The 15953-nt window shown below is 48.0% G+C and overlaps 1 protein-coding gene across 2 annotated transcripts; it reads right to left on the reverse strand.

The window, feature by feature from the left end:
- Nucleotides 1-832: 832 nt before the first annotated feature.
- LOC118891291 (cytochrome P450 1A2) lies at nt 833-7309 on the reverse strand. Of its 2 annotated transcripts, XM_036845086.1 has the most exons (7): nt 7233-7309; nt 5085-5924; nt 4392-4512; nt 3839-3928; nt 3440-3563; nt 2202-2288; nt 833-1500 (listed from the first exon to the last, which is right to left on the reverse strand). In XM_036845086.1, the coding sequence occupies exons 2-7, from the start codon at nt 5913-5915 to the stop codon at nt 1203-1205; spliced, it is 1551 nt and encodes a 516-aa protein (XP_036700981.1). In that variant the 5' UTR covers nt 5916-5924; nt 7233-7309; the 3' UTR covers nt 833-1202. The 2 variants fall into 2 exon arrangements, with proteins under 2 accessions (XP_036700981.1, XP_036700982.1); XM_036845087.1 differs by lacking the exon at nt 2202-2288 and having other exon boundaries at nt 1115-1500.
- Nucleotides 7310-15953: the final 8644 nt, after the last annotated feature.

Genomic DNA, 15953 nt, shown 5'->3' on the forward strand with positions numbered 1-15953 from the left:
TCTTGTGATGAGAACTTTTAGGATTTACTCTCTTAACAACTTTCATATATAATGTACAGCAGTGTTAATTATATTAATCACATTGTACATTACATTCTTAGTGCTTATTTATTTATCTTATAACTGGAAATTTGTGCCTTTTGACCACCTTCATTCAAATTCCCCTCCCCTCCCCCTATCTCTGGTAACCACAAATCTAATCTCTTTTTCTATGAGTTTGTTTGTTTGTTTTTTTTGAAGTATAACTGGCCTACAAAACTATGTTAGCTCCTGATGCCCAACGTAGTGATTCAATATTTCTATACATTACAAAACGATCACCACTTTTTTGCCCATTTTAAAAATTGGGTTGTTTGTTTTCTTTGTTGTTGATTTGTAGGAGTTCCTTATATATTTTGGATATTAATCCTTTACAGATATGTGAATTGCAAATATTTTCTCCCATTCTGTGGCTTATCTTTTCACTCTTTTGATAGTCCCCTTTTGATGGGACCTGGGCTTTTTGCAGGTAACCCAAGCACTTCTGGGGGGCTTATCTTCCCCTAGCTATGGATGAACAAATCAGAACATTGTGAGAGGTCAGATGTTCTCTACCTTTTGAGGATAGGACATGAGGGATCCCCCTTCACCCATCTGGGTTTGGCCTACAAGGCTAGGTCCCTTCCTCTCTGTTCCCTTCAAGTGTTCCAAGACGTGAATCGTACTGGAAAGAAGTAAGAACAGTGAACTGGGCCTAGTCTCAGGACTCGAGAAACCAGGGCTTACACATACTACAACATGGATGAACTATGAAAGCATCATGCTAAGTGAAGAAGCCAGTCACAAAAGACCATTTACTGTATAATTGCATTTATATGAAATGCCCAGAGTAGGCAAATTTGTACACACAGAAAGTAGATTAGTAGTTTTCTAGCGCTAGTGGGGTAGGGAAGGTGGGTTAGGGGGAGATGGGGAGTGACTGCTGAGGGGTATGGGTTTCTTTACTGGGTGATGAGAAGGTTGTAAGATTGATTGTGGTGTGACAGCACAACTCTGTGATATACTAAAAGCCATTGGATCGTATACTTTAAGGAGGTGAATTATATGGTATATGAATTATATCTCTATAAAGCTGTTAGTTAAAAAAAAAAAGAAAAGAAAAGAAACAAAGATTCCTCAGTGACCTCCACCCTTCCCTCTGCCTCAGAATGCTGGGAACTTCTTCACTTGATGGGGAAGCGCAGCCGTGCCTGGACATGCTCGCAGGGGGCAGGCTTCATGGTCAGCCCGTAGGTAGGGGTTAGGTCCACTTTCACACCTGGTGGCACGCTGAACTCCAGCTGCTGCAGCAAGATGGCCAGGAAGAGGAAGATCTCCCACTTGGCCAGGACCTCCCCTATGCACCGGCGCTTGCCCATGCCAAAGAGCATCACTTTCTCACTCAAGGTCTTGCTGATGGTGGTGTCATGGGCAGTGAGGAATCTCTCCGGCCGGAACTCAGATGGGTCCCCCCACAGCTTCCTGCGGGATGAACAGAGGAAGTGGTATCTCTGGGCTAGGGAGGCCCTGCGGGAAAGGCCTGGGCGGGGGACATGTGTGTTAGAATAGATCTAGAGCAATGAAGGGAGAGTGGGGAAAGGGGCCAAACTGTATTTTGATGTTTATTTCTCTTACATAGCTCTCTCTAAAATCACCAGCCTTGAAAATAGTGCTTTTTAATATTAATTTTTTATTTTAAAGAAATAATACTTTAACTAAAAGAATTTAAAAGAAGGAACACATGTCCCTCTCTATCCTACTCAATATATAAGGGGAATCAACCGTCCATCCTGGTTTATGCTTATTGTTTGGGAGTAATTATTTACAGCATCCTTTTTCACACGCAGAAGTGCCCTAGTTTGGATGGTAAATTATATGATCCTCCTACCTATAAAATGAGATTTTCCAAAGAGGTCCCTAAGCCATTCACATCAGAATCGCCTGAGATACTCCACCTTACCTACCGAAGAGGAATCTTGGGGGACTGGGCACCAAAATCTAAAACCAATTTCCTGGTCAATGCACTAAAGTTTGAGAAACATGGACCTAAATTTTGTCCCTTAGAGCAGGCTGCAGAGCCATCGAGGCACCATTCCCTTATTGTATAACCAGTTCCTAGGGGGACAAACAGCCTTCCTGACTGCTGAACTTCACACATTTTTCAGTGGGGGATATGTACTCACGGGTCATGATTGACCTGCCACTGGTTTATGAAGACACAGAGTTCCTTGGGGATGTAGAAGCCATTCAGTGTTGTGTCCCTTATTGTGCTAAGGAGGGAAGAGGACTCTGTCAGGCTCAGGGGCTGGAAAACAGGGGTGTGTCTCTGGGAGGTTGTTTTTTTTCTTTTTAATAATTAAAAAAAAAGTTGACTATAGTTAATACACAATGTTGTGTTAGTTTCAGATGTACAGCAAAGTGATTCAGCCATATATATACATATATATTCTTTTTCAGGTTTTTTCCATTATAGGTTATTACAAGATATTGAATATAGTTCCCTGTGCTATACAGTAGGTTTTTGTTGTTTATCTATTTTATATACAGTAGTTGTGTATATATTAATCCCAAACTCCTAATTTATACCCCCCCCGCAGAGGTTCTTGCTCCTCCACCCCACTCCAATAGCCTGTCCACCATGGTCTCTATACCGTACACTAGGAGGGAATATCAGGAGCAAGGAAGGGTTGAAATTATTCTTCCCCTTTCTCAGATCCTGTTCTTCAACAGATGTTTACTAAACTTTTCTTTGTACCCAGCTGTGCCCTTGGCCATTCTCTGGAGCCAAGAAGCAGGCAGTCTGGGTCAGTCCTGGGGAGTTCTCAGCTTGGCTGAGGCGTCAGGCCTCTTCCTCTGGATATAACTAGACCAAAATATGGACTGAAGTAAGTGTTCACTAACTCTCTTGACATTGTTAAAATCCCAGGACCTAATCAAGGACAAATTGCTGTAAGTCCTACAAAATATCAGAATGAAGTTATGTCAGCTGGATGAATCAAGAAAGGCTTCTAGGGGAGGGGAAGTTTGTGTCAGGATAAGGTAGGATAGGATTCTGGTAGCCAGAGAAGACTGTAGACCTTCCAAGCAGAAGGTCCAGCATAAGCAAAATTGGAGGCTGGCTGGTTCTTGCTTGTAAGGGATGGTGAGGCCAGCCTGGCGGGGTTGAGAATACCTGTAGGGAGGGAATGTGAGCAGAGGTGAATGAGAGCTGAGGTCAGAAGTGTGGTTTTTCTCCTGAGAGCCGGGTACTTTGATCATGTTTGGACTGGATGGGGGCAGAGTAGAGGCCAAGGTCTGTGAGGAATCTGGTGTCATGGCCAGGAAGGAGATGCTGAGGTCTGACCAGGGCCAGGGCTGAGAAGCTGGGGAGAAAACATGGCAATGATTTCAGAGGTGGGAGGGCAGAATAGGCAGGCCTCACCTGTGGGGGATGGTGAAGGGGACGAAGGAGGAGTGTCGGAAGGTCTCCAGGATGAAGGCCTCCAAATAAGGCAGCTGGGATCTGTCAGAGAGCCGGGGCCGACGCGCCCTGCCAATCACCGTGTCTGCAGAACACAGAGGACGGACAAGGCTTAGGGGTTGTCCTGACTGCTCCATGACATCTGCATCCCCAGTCATACCAGGTGTCACTCTATGTGGTGCTATGTCTGTTTACAGGTCTGAGACCCACTGACCCCCCAGTATCTTCTAGGCAGGGGTGGGCACCATTGTATGCCCAGGGCTTGTACTTAGTAGGTATAAAGCAGCTATATGTAGATTGAACAGATGACCTGGGACCCCAAGGCTTCTCTCCACCAGAGGGTTAGGGGACACCACATACCCAGCTCCTCCTGGATCTTCCTCTGTATCTCAGGATTTGTCACAAGGTACAGAAGGCTCCAGGAGATGGCTGTTGTGATCGGATCAAACCCTGGGCAGCATGGGGCAAGGTGAGGAAGAAAGGAAGACAGGAACAAGAAGGCAGCATTTACCACGCACCCACCATGTATGTACCAAACATTGTCTTTCTCTGCCTCCTTTTCCCCCAAAGCCCCTCACCCTGAATTTTCTAAGGGCAGAGGTGGAGTCACCTCAGCACAAACGTGAGTCACTGCTTCCATGATTAGTTGCTGGAATTACAAGGGCCTAGACTTACAGCCCAGAGAAGCCTTTATTGTTTAGATGGAGGCCCAGAGGAGGAGAGGGACTTGGCTGAGTTTTCACTGGGAGTTGGTGGTACAGCCTGGGCTCAAACCTTGAGCCTGGGCCTGGTCTCTGTGTCCTGCACCATCTGACATGTAGTTGGTGAGTTATCTGATGGACCCCGGGGCTGGGCAAGGCTGTGTGTGAACAGCAGGCACTGAGGGGTGGAGGGGCAGGGGTCTGACTCCTACCGGCTGCGAAGATGTCGTTGACAAGGTTGACAGTCTTCTTCTGGGGCATGAGGCCCCCACTAGCTCTGGAGTTATCCTCGTAGTGCTTGAACAGGGCACCTACGATGTCCTGGACTCTGTTCTGAGGGGGCACAAGCTTAGGAGCACCCCGGCACTTCTGGGGTGGAAGGCTGGACCTTGCCCCATCCCATCTGGCACTGCCTGCTGGCCTCTGGGCAGTGGGTTGAGCTCACGACAGGAGCTGGTAGCAGCCCAAGGTAGGGCTTAAAGTATCATTTCATGCCCCATTGACCCTTCCTCCCAATAACCCCAGGGGTCCAATTTCAGAGAAGGAGGTTGGGGTGAGTACAGGGAAGTAAAGTGACACCCGAGCTGGGAATTAGTCTCTGTCAGGGTTCAGTTTCCTGCAGAACAAAAGCCTTCTCATGATAACAGCACCCCACATTACAGGGCTCTGCCAGGGCCCCATTCACGACCTTATCTCTCTGGGGCTTTGAGCAGCCCTGAGAGGGAGGCTATAGGCATGAGGAAACTGAGGCCAGAGAGGGAGAGGGATTGGCTCCAGGTCGCACAGGTGATTTGAGATGTCCCAGAGCCTTCCTAGGCCTTGGCTGTGTGGGTAACTTGGAGCTGGGTGAGAGGGGCCACACACAGACTCTGTGTGCCCTCACACCACCCGTACCCTGGGCTCACCTTGTCAAAGTCCTGATGGTGCTCCTGGACCATTTTCCACAGGAACTGCAGGAACCTCCGGTTGAAGCTCTTGTACTTTTGCAGAGCAGGGTTGGGCAGGTATTTGAGGATGGGGAAGAAGTCCACGGGGCTCCCGGAGGATGCAGTCTCCACGAAATCATGGGTGTTCCTCACAAGGCTGACCATCTCCCCACTGCTCTGGGGGAAGTGCTGCCCGAAGCACATGGCACCAATGACCTTGGCCACTGACACCACCACGTGGTCATAGGGGTCAAAGCACCCAGACCCTGCCATCAGCTCCTGGAACTTGCCGATGAGGGCCTCAGCCTCCTTGCTCACATGCATCTCCAGGTAGCAGGAGGACGAGGAAGCCGGGTCTGAGGCAACGGAGAAGGAGTTGAGAGCATTCTGGGCCAGGCGTCGCCGGGCAGCCCACACTGGTCCAGAGTCTGGGTTGAAGGTCATACTCTGGCCATCAGCGACTAAGGTGAAGCTGTAGAGGTCAGGCCGGCCCTTGAAATCATCGCCCTGCCGCACCAGGGCCTGCCGGATGGTGTCCAGGCCGCTGAGCACCAGCACGGGTGTGCAGCCAATGCGGATCTGTAGCACGTCTCCATAGCGCTGGCTCAGCCGCGACAGGGCCAAGTGTGGGCTCTTCCCCAAGGTCAGCACATGCCCGATCAGGGGCCAGCTCCAGGGCCCTGGTGGACTCTTCAGGCCTTTAGGGACCCGAGGCTGCCAGGCCCTGACCACCCAGAATACCAGGCAGAAGGTGGCAGAGGCCAGGAGAAGCTCTGTGGCTGAGAAAGGAGTGGCCTGGGACAATGCCATTTGTACCAACTACAGGGGAAGAGAAAGGAGGAGCCAGACTGAGGGACGAGATAGAGACACTCATTCATTCATTTACTCAGTCAATAAGCACTTGTACATGCTCTGTGCTTGGCTCCCAGCTGGACACCAGAAAGACTAAGTTGCATTCACTAAATTACATGGATCCTTCATCCCAGGAGCTCACCCATGGTGTATCACAGAATCTGAGGGCTGGAAAAGAGCCCTGAGATTCCTAACTTGAGCATCTGAAATCCCAGCCCTGGCCATCCCCTCTGCCCATCACCTGTTTCCAATCCTGAGGCTGAAGTGATCACTTCAAAACGGAGAAGCACTCTTGTGGACCCCAGTGCAGGGTGTATGCTGGGCATTGCACTGCGGGGACCCTTCCTGCGGATACCTCCTCATGCCCTGGGAACAGGGAGCTGCTCCCCGCTAGCAACACTGATGGGACCAAGGTCCCAGGGCTGATGCAAATGGCTTCTGATGCCCCCTTCCCCAGGGCATTCTTTATCAAGACCAACCAGGACACCTCCTCCAAGGACAAGTCCCCATTCTCTCAGAGTTTTTTTTTTTTTTTTGGCTGCACGGTACAGCATGTGGGAATCTTAGTTCCCAAACCAGGGATCAAACCCGTGCCCCCTGCAGTGGAGGCGTGGAGTCCTAACCACTGGGCCACCAGGGAATTCCACCCCCCTCCCCACCCCCCCATCCTCTCACAGTCTTGAAGGCTGAGGTTGGGCTGCAGCCAGGGCCAGGGCTGCCCTCATGCCAGATGGGGACCCCTACCCACCTCTTCACTCCAGTCACACTAAGGGTCCTTAGAGGTGGCCCAGTCCAAGCTTCTCATTTAAAAATGGGTAAACTGAAGTCTGGAGCTGGGCAGCATGAACTAGAACTCAGAACTTCCCTGGTGGCACAGTGGTTAAGAATCCACCTGCCATTTCAGAGGACACGGGTTTGAGCCCTGGTCCAGAAAGATCTCACATGCCGCGCAGCAACTAAGCCCATGTGCCACAACTACTGAGCCTGCGCTCTAGAGCCCGCGAGCCACAACTACTGAGCCCACGTGCAACAACTACTGATGCCCGAGTGCCTAGAGCCTGTGCTCCACAACAAGAGGAGCCCCTGCTCGCCACAACTAGAGAAAGCCCACGTGCAACAATGAAAACCCAATGCAGCCAAAAAAAAAAAAAAAGAACCAGAACTCAGGCCTCCTACACCTAACCCAGTGTTTCCCCGTATCCCTCTATCTCCACTGGTTCCCAGGATATATGATCGGGGATCCCAAGGGCTAAGAAATGAGCCCAAGAAAGGTACCTGTGGAGGCAGGTGCTTGAGATCAGCAGGACTGTGGGAGCTGATACAGAGCTTCTGGCTCCGGGTGAGTGGCCTTTTATAACTACCACCCCAATCAGGTTGGCCTTGCTGTCCTGGTCACCTGATATCAAAGTCACCAAAAAAAGTTGAAAGGATCAGCTCTTGGCCTTGGGCCATGATCCCTCAACTCCACCTACCTCCCAGGGCCCAGGGGCAGCTCTTCTGGGCATAGGTGCTATGTCCCTGGGGAGGAATGTCCAGCTCCTTTCAGGGTCCAGAGTCGGGAGGTAATGCTTATTTCTCTCAAGGGCAGGGCAGGGTGCTGGGAGTGAAAGTTCTCTGGGCTAGTCCAACCTGCTTTCCCACTGTACCCACGAGGAGGGACCCTGCCTGGGGGCACTCAGTCCAGGCTGATCAGCGGGGGAGACTCACTACTCCTCTCCAGAAAGGTGCCCTGTAATACCCCTCCAACAACCTGTGAAACCAGGTAAGAAATAGGTATGTTCTGACCACCTCTGAATTTCAGCCCGGGTCCTTAATCTGAAAACAAGAAATGATGAGGATCCTATATTCTAAAGAGAGGCCCCCTCAGCCTCCTCCCTCTTGGTGAGAGATGGTAAAAGTGAATGAAGAAAATTCATGCTGTGGGGGCATGGCAACTAGCTTGGAATCTTCAAAGTCAATGTCATTAAGAAAGAAAAAAAAAAGACAAGGGCCTTTCCTAGAGCAAAGAGACTAAAGAGACAACCAAATGCCAAAAATGTGTGAACGTTGATTGGGCTCTGGATTTAAAAAACTTTTTTAAAAGCTACAAAAGACATTTTTGGCACAACTGAAGATACATGAACAAGGACTGGAGATTAGATGATATTATGGAATTAATGTTAATTTTTTTAGATATGAGCCTAGCATCATGATTATGTGGGAGAATATTTCAGGAAATATTCTTAGGAGATTAATGTTCTTAGGAGATGAATGCTGTAGTGCTTAGGGGGTGAAGTATCATGATTTCTGCAACTTACTTTTAAATGGTTCTGTTTAAAAAAAATGTACATCTATCTGCGTATCTCTATAGAGAGGAGAGGGAGAGTAGATATGACAGATGTCAGTTATCTAAGAACCTACGTGAAGGTACGTGGGTGTCCATTGTATGAAAGGGAGCTTTGAAGTGGAGGGCTGGCTGTGGTTTGATAAGGAGTCGCATGGTGCTTCTCTCCTCCCTCATCTCACAAAGCCAAGTGAAGGAGCTCCAGGGGACCCAAACCTTAAGAGTGGGATACCTGCAAGAAGGGAACTCCTCAGCTGTGAATCCAGATGGATTGGACCATGGTGAGGGAGACTGTGGCATTCGTGTATTTATCACAAACTTTACAACGCCCCATGCTTATGGGCCGGCGTTGTTATGAGAGCTTTATATGTATCAACAAAAAACATTCTCAGTAATCCTATGGGATGGAAATTAATACTATTCTCATATTACAATATGAGGGGTAACGGAGGCACAAAAAGTTATGTAATTTGTTGTAGGTCATATAGCAGTGTGTTAGAGTTGGGCTCAAACCTTCAGAAGATTGTGCTCCAGACCACTATGTGCACCTGCTTGGCCCGTGTCCCTGGATCTGGGGGAAATGTGTGGACATATGGAGGCAGAGCAGAGTAGCCTGTCATGGCAGGGGCAGCACAGGGCAGCCTGCACAGCCCGAGTTGGGTGCCTTACTAGGATGTGAGTCTCCAAAGGGCCGGTGGACATGCTGAAGGGAACTGGACTTGAGCTGCACGGATGAGACCTGGCTACAGAGGGGTGGGAAACCCCGCAATGACAGGCTCTAGGGGGTACCCTGAGGGAACTAGCTGAGGGGTGGGCAAGAGGTCAGCCGGAGTCCAGCAGCTATGTTAGGAACTGTGTGATGTGGTGGACACATTGGGGCTCAAAGGTACTTGATGAAAAGCTGGCAGTGGAATGTCTGCTACATACAAGGGCATTCGGAGCTAAGAGAGAAGATAAACAGCACCAGCCAAATAAAAAGAGATTGGCTCCTGGCACTTCCCTGGTGGCACAGTGGTTAAGAATCCAAGGATTTGGGTTTTAGCACTGAGTCTGAGACATCCAAACAAAGGGCTTGGGGCCAGGTCAGAGTGATTCTTAGGGGGCCAGGAGGAAAGTGTTGGCCCACAATTCAGATAATGAGAGGGAGAGACAGAGACAGAGAGAGGGAAAGAGGGAGTTAAACTGTAAAAGAAGAGGTAGAAAAACACCTTGATGAACTTGAGAAACTGGTTAACTTGTTATGGGATCCCAGCGGCCTCCCTAAGAGGGAACAATAGTTGGGGTGTTGCTGGGGATTCCCAGAAAAAAACAACAACCAACCATCAAACAAAGAAACAATGGAGAGAGTCTGGAAACAGTGGTCGTGGCCTGGATCCTTTACCCCAACGATGGTGGCAGTCCGCAGTGAGACCTTGCCCCCAGTCAACAGAAAATTAAAGCAGATAAAGCTATCTTTGGGACTTCCCTGGTGGCACAGTGGTTAAGAATCCACCTGCCAATGCAGGGGACATGGGTTCGAGCCCTGGTCCGAGAAGATCCCACATGCCGTGGAGCAACGAAGTCCATGCGTTGGACTTCTGAGCAACTACTGAGCCTGTGCTCTACAGCCCGCGAGCCACAGCTACGGAAGCCCACCTGCCACAACTACTGAAGCCCGCATACCTAGAGGCCGTGCTCTGCAACAAGAGAAGCCACCGCAATGAGAAGCCCACGCACCGCAACGAAAAGTAGCCCCTGCTCGCCGCAACTAGAGAAAGCCCGCGCGCAGCAACGAAGACTCAACACAGCCAAAAATAAATAAATAAATTTCTAAAATACTTTAAAAAAAACAAACAAAAAACAAAGGGCAAGGCTGGGGAATCTGACAAAGCCACAGGGCCTGTTTGAAGACTGTGGCTGAGAGGAAAGGAAAGCTGTTTTCTCTCTGTACCTTCATTGGGTTCAGCTCACTCTACAAAAAAGGTCAAGGTTTGAAGTTAGAGTAGGTTTTGTAGAAAACTATTTCTCTCTGTCTCTCTCCCCTGCTGTCTTTTCCTTTCTCTCTCCCTCTCTCTCTCTCTCTCTAATTATCTAAAGTCATACTTTATTCAGATTTTCTTAGATTTTTGCCTAACGTCCTTTTGTCCTTTCTTGTTCCAGGATCCCATCAAGGAGGACACCACATTACATTGAGTCACCATATCTCTTTAGGCTCCCTTTGGTTGAGACATTTCTCAGACTCTTTTTTCAGGAGAACTGGTCAGGTATTTTGTAGAATGTCCCACTATTGTGATTTGCCTGATGTTTTTCTCATGGTAAGACTGGGGTTATGGGTTATTGGTAGGAAGACCACAGGAGTAAAGTGCCATTTTCATCATATCATATCAAGGGTACATACTATCAGCTTGACAGGAAGGTTGATGGTGTTGGTCAGCTGGCTGCAGTAGTGTTTCTCAGGTTTCTCCACGGGCACATTACTCCTTTCCCCTTTCTGTACTGTGCTCTTTGGAAGGGAGTTGTGCACAGCCCACACCAGCAAGTGAAGCGTTCTGCTCCCCTCCTTGAGGACAGTCTCTGTGTAAATTATTTGGACTTCTGCATAAGAGATGATTTATCTTTTTATTTTAAATATTTTCTTAAAACCTTTTATTAAATTACAAGATACATACAGAAAAGTGCAGATAATCTGTACAGCTCAATGAATTTTTTACAGACTTAACAAAACTCTTGTAACCAGTCCTCAGATCAAAAGACAGAATGTTACCACACCCTAGAAACCCCTCGTGCTCTCTCCCTAAGGGTAACAATGACCCCAACTTCTAATAGCATAAATTAGTTTTGTTAGTTTTTGTTTTTCATGTAAATTAAATCATGCTGTGTACTTTTTTTGGCATGGAACTTTAAAAAATTAATAGATTTCATTTTTATAGCAGTTTTAGGTTTACAGGAAAATGGAATGAAAGTACAGAGGTCCCATATGCCTCCTCCCCCAATCAGTTTCCCCTGTTATTGACATCTTGCGTTAGTGTGATACATTTGTTACAATTGGTGAATGAATATTAATACAATATTATCAACTAAAGTCCATAGTTTACATTAAGATGAACTCTTTGTGTTATACAGTTCTATGAATTTTTTTTCACTTTTAAAAATTGTGGTAAAATATAAAACATAAAATTTACTGTTTCAGACATTTTTAAAGTGTATGATTCAGTGGGCAACGTGTACTCTTTTGTATCTGGTTTCTGTCACTTATTCTTTTTTAGGAGATTCGTCCACAATGCTGGGTATAGTTGTAGCTCATCCCCATTGCTGTATGGTGTTCCGTTAAAATACAAATACACAGCAATGTATTATCCATTCAACTGTTGATTGGCATTTGGGTTGTTTTCTGTATTGGGCTGTGATGAGCCCTGCTGCTGTGAACATTCTTGCACATGTTTTTGTATGCATTTCTGCTGTGTATAGACCTACGAGTGGAAATGCTAGGTCATAGGCTAGGCATAGTTCAGTGCTAATAGATCCTAGCACTGAACAATTTTCCAAAGTAGTTGAACCAGTTTTACTCCCGCTGGCTGTGACTGAGGGTTCAATTTGCTTCTCATGCTCACCACCATTGGATTGTTTTTAATCTTTTGATTTCAGCCATCCTGGAGTGTCTGTTGACTATTTCCCTTTTTAAAACCCCTCAATGTTCCCCATAGATTTCAAGATAAAAACTGAACTCCTTTGCTTGGCACCCAAAGGCTTCAGCGGCAGCTCTTGCTTAACCTCTCTGGCCCTGTTTGCCACCATATCCCACTTGCCCCCGCCTCCATTGTCTTTCTCCATATATTGATCCCTTTACTGGAAACCTACACCCCATCCTGTGTTCCCTGGTCAACTCCTGCTCATCATTTTATACGCTGCTCAGCTGTCACCATGCTGGCTGGGTCTGAGCCCCTCCTCTGAGATCCCACAGGCCCCAAACGGCCCTCCTCGACAGCCCCCATCATGCTGTTTCCCCCATGGACTGTGAGATCCTTGAAGGTCAAGGCAACCTCTGCTTTTCTTCAGATCTCTAGTCTCTAGTACGGGGACTGACACACAGCATGTATTTAGAAAAAGATTTGTGAATCAATTAGTGTTCACAAGTGAGAGTGCTAGCCTGTGTTAAGAGTTTCGTGAAGACTGCTTTCAGCATTTTCCTGCATTGGTTTTATAGAAATTACAAGTAATAATCCTTACAGTTGAAATTTATTGATTGGTGGGAAAGATGCATGAGAGGGATCTGTGCTGTATGTTTAACATTGGCCGTCTCTTTGAGCTTCATAGCAACTCTACGAGATGGGTACTATTATTGGCCTCATTTTACAGTTGATGAAATGAAAGCCTAAAGATGTTAAGTAATTTTCCCCAGAGCCAGAATATGGGGGAAAAGCAGTTCAGTGGGCACGGGGCAGGGGAGAGGGCAAATCAGGAAGCTATCATGAGAGAAGGCACATTCAGAGTTGACTATCCAGAGAGGAGCCCAGGGAGAGGCAGGGTGTGGCTAAGGTTAGGGTGAGGGTCACTCAACAAGTTTATTCAGTGCACAGTCACCAGCCTGGCCAGTGGTCAGAACACAGTAAATGGCAGCCTTTTCCCTGCTTCTTGTGGGGCAAGTCCTCCTCTGTGCCCCTCATCATTCCATTCTCACCTCTGTTGTGGATCTAGCCACAAAGAGCTGTAGTTTGGGGCTGGATCATCATCTAAACCAAACCCTAAATCAGACTGTGGGCCCCTCGAAGACAGAGGCTGAGTCCCATTCATCTCTGTGCCCAGATCTGGCAGAGAGGAAGGACCATGGTGGACACAGGTGCTGTGGGAAGCACAGGCAAATAATTAAAGCTGGGGCGGGTGTGTGTCTCAGTCTGTTACATAAGGACCGGGAGATTCAGTCCTGGACATCCAGTCACCCGCTACTGCATGTGTCCACCCAGAGCACCCCTGCCGCTGCCTCCTCAACATGTCCAAATGGATGATGTCACCTCCCTGCCCAAACACCTTCCCTCTGGGTCGTCACCCTAGCTAGAAACCTGGGAATCCGCAAAGACTCCTTCTCTTATTCAGCTCCCACCAAACTCTCAAGATTCTACCACCTAAACACCTCTTGAGTCTGACCACTTTCTCCATCACTGTGGCACTGCCTGGAGAAGACTCTCAGCGCCGCTTCCCACCTGGACTTTTGCAGGAACCTCCTATGTGGTATCATTGTCTCTAGGGCAGTGTTGCCCAGTAGAACTTTCTGTGATGATGGAAATATTCTAAGTCTGTGCTATCCAATAAGGTAGCCACCAGTCACATGTGGCTACCGAGCATTTGAAATGGCTGGTACAACAGAAATACTGAATTTTTAATTCTATTTAATTTTAAATGTAAGTAGCTGCATGTGGCTAGTGGCTACTGTATAGGATGGCACAGTTCTAGGCTCCCTCCATCCCATCCCTCCAATCTGGGCTCCACACTGCCACCCAAGTGAACTTCCTGAAATTGCAAATCTGAGCAATCCATATCCCTTTGTAAAATCCCTTAGTACCAATTTCTTAAGACATTCAAAAACCAAACCAAACTCCTTAGCTCAGCATGTGAGCCAGTTCCTACTCACTTCTCTGAGCTTGGTTCCCACGACTCCCTCCCTCTCATGCATCTTTCCCACCAGTCAGAAGCAACTCTTAGAATTCTTCTAGTTTTCGGCCTCTGTGCATTCAGACATGTTGTTCCCTCTGCCTGGAACACCCTACCCTCCTCTCAACCACCCCTTCCCCAGCCAACAAACACTCTCATGGAAATGCATTGCTTCCAGGTTAGAGATGCTTACTTATATTGCAGTACTATGATGGATATATGACAAAGCATTCTCATCTCTCCATTAAAGCAAAGCCTCCAAAACTCTGCTCCAGGTCCACCTCCTCTGGAGTGTGCCCTGACCCCCTACTCTGTTTTAGATCCTCCTCCTTTGGACATAGCTCTCCCGTGGCACAAACACCACGGTGGCATATTGCTTTGGTTTCCTTTGCCCTCTCTAGACCATGAACAACTTGAAGCAAACTATGTTCTTATTTACTCAGTTTTTAGTACAGTACCTGTCACATAGTGGATGTTCAGCCATATTCTTTGAGCATAAATTATGTTGCCAGCCACTGTTCTCGGAGGAAACTTGGAGCAGTGAATAAGACAGACCTTGCCTTTGTGGAGGAGACTGACAACAAGCAAGTGAACATGAATGAGATCATTGCAGACCCAGGTTGTGCTGAAAATCCTCTTTGTCTTCCACATCCACTCGCCCCCTTCTCCACCCTGCTCTATGCACTGAGAGGCTGACCTCAGCAGACTGTGTCAGTGGGCTCCCCATCCTCTGGCGACTTGTTGGGTTCAGTCAACGGGAGGCATGGGCATGAGATGGGAGGGTGGGAGGAGAGTGAGTTTGGGGTATTTTTTCTCCAGACCCTCCCTGCAAAGTCACCATGCTAGGCCACAGCTCCTGCCAGGCAGCTCTCCTCTCCTTACAGTCTCTCTCTCTGGGTTCCAGAAACAGATCCTTCCTCTTGCCCTTTCAGGCTCAAGATAGTAAGGGCTCCTCTCTGTTACTAGTCATATGGTACCACACTATCCTGTGTTAGTTTCTCTATAACCTGTCAACACCTTTGTAAATTGTCCCCTTATTAAACTCTTCTCAATGATCCAGTTTTGAATGAATTCTGTTCTTGCAAGGACCGTGAATAATAAACTGGTTCTTTGCAAATTTCTGCTCCACCATCCTTGGAATATCAGCCTTTCCCCAAGGTCACAAGATGGCTGCTACAGTTCCGGCCATCACATCCAGACATGACAAGGGCCAGAGGGACAAGAGTGCATCTCTTGTCATGCATCCCTTTTTAAAAAAATTAATTAATTGATTAATTATATGGCTGTGTTGGGTCTTCGTTGCTGTGCGGGGGCTTTCTCTAGTTGCGGTGAGCAGGGGCTACTCTTCGTTGTGTTGTGCGGGCTTCTCATTGCGGTGGCTTCTCTTGTTGCAGAGCATGGGCTCTAGCTGCACGGCTTCAGTAGCTGTGGTGCGTGGGCTCAGTAGTTGTGGCTCACAGGCTCTAGAGCGCAGGCTCAGTAGTTGTGGCACACGGGCTTAGTTGCTCCACGGCATGTGGGATCTTCCTGGACCAGGGCTTGAACCTGTGTCCCCTGCATTGGCAGGTGGATTCTTAACCACTGCACTACCAGGGAAGTCCCAGATCAGAGTATTAGGCTCTCTCCCTGTAGGGTCTTTGCATGCTAGCAGCAACTCTCTACTGAAGGCCACAGCTCCTCTCTATAGCCTCTCCACAGCCACCTCCTCTGGGGTTTGTTTTCTGCTCTTTCCCCTCATCACTTCTGGCCTTGCTGCTGCTAGCCCTGGACTGCTGCATTGTCCCTATTGATTTCCCTAAACGTTGAAACTTTGTGAATGGTCCCTTTATTAAATTCTCCTCAATGACTTAGTTTGAGGGGCCTCTCTGTTTCCTGCAGGGACTGACCCTGACAGATATAGGGAGGGACTTGCCTGGTGTGTCTTAGGAACCTCAGGCTACTCTTGTGCCTGGAGAGGAGTGAGCCGGGGAAGTAGGAGTAACAGGTGAGGAGGTCAGAGGGATAATGGGAGCCACATCTGGAAGGGCCCTGCAGGCCATTGTAAGGAC

The sequence above is a fragment of the Balaenoptera musculus genome, chromosome 2, assembly GCF_009873245.2.
Source record: "Balaenoptera musculus isolate JJ_BM4_2016_0621 chromosome 2, mBalMus1.pri.v3, whole genome shotgun sequence".
NCBI lineage: Eukaryota > Metazoa > Chordata > Mammalia > Artiodactyla > Balaenopteridae > Balaenoptera > Balaenoptera musculus.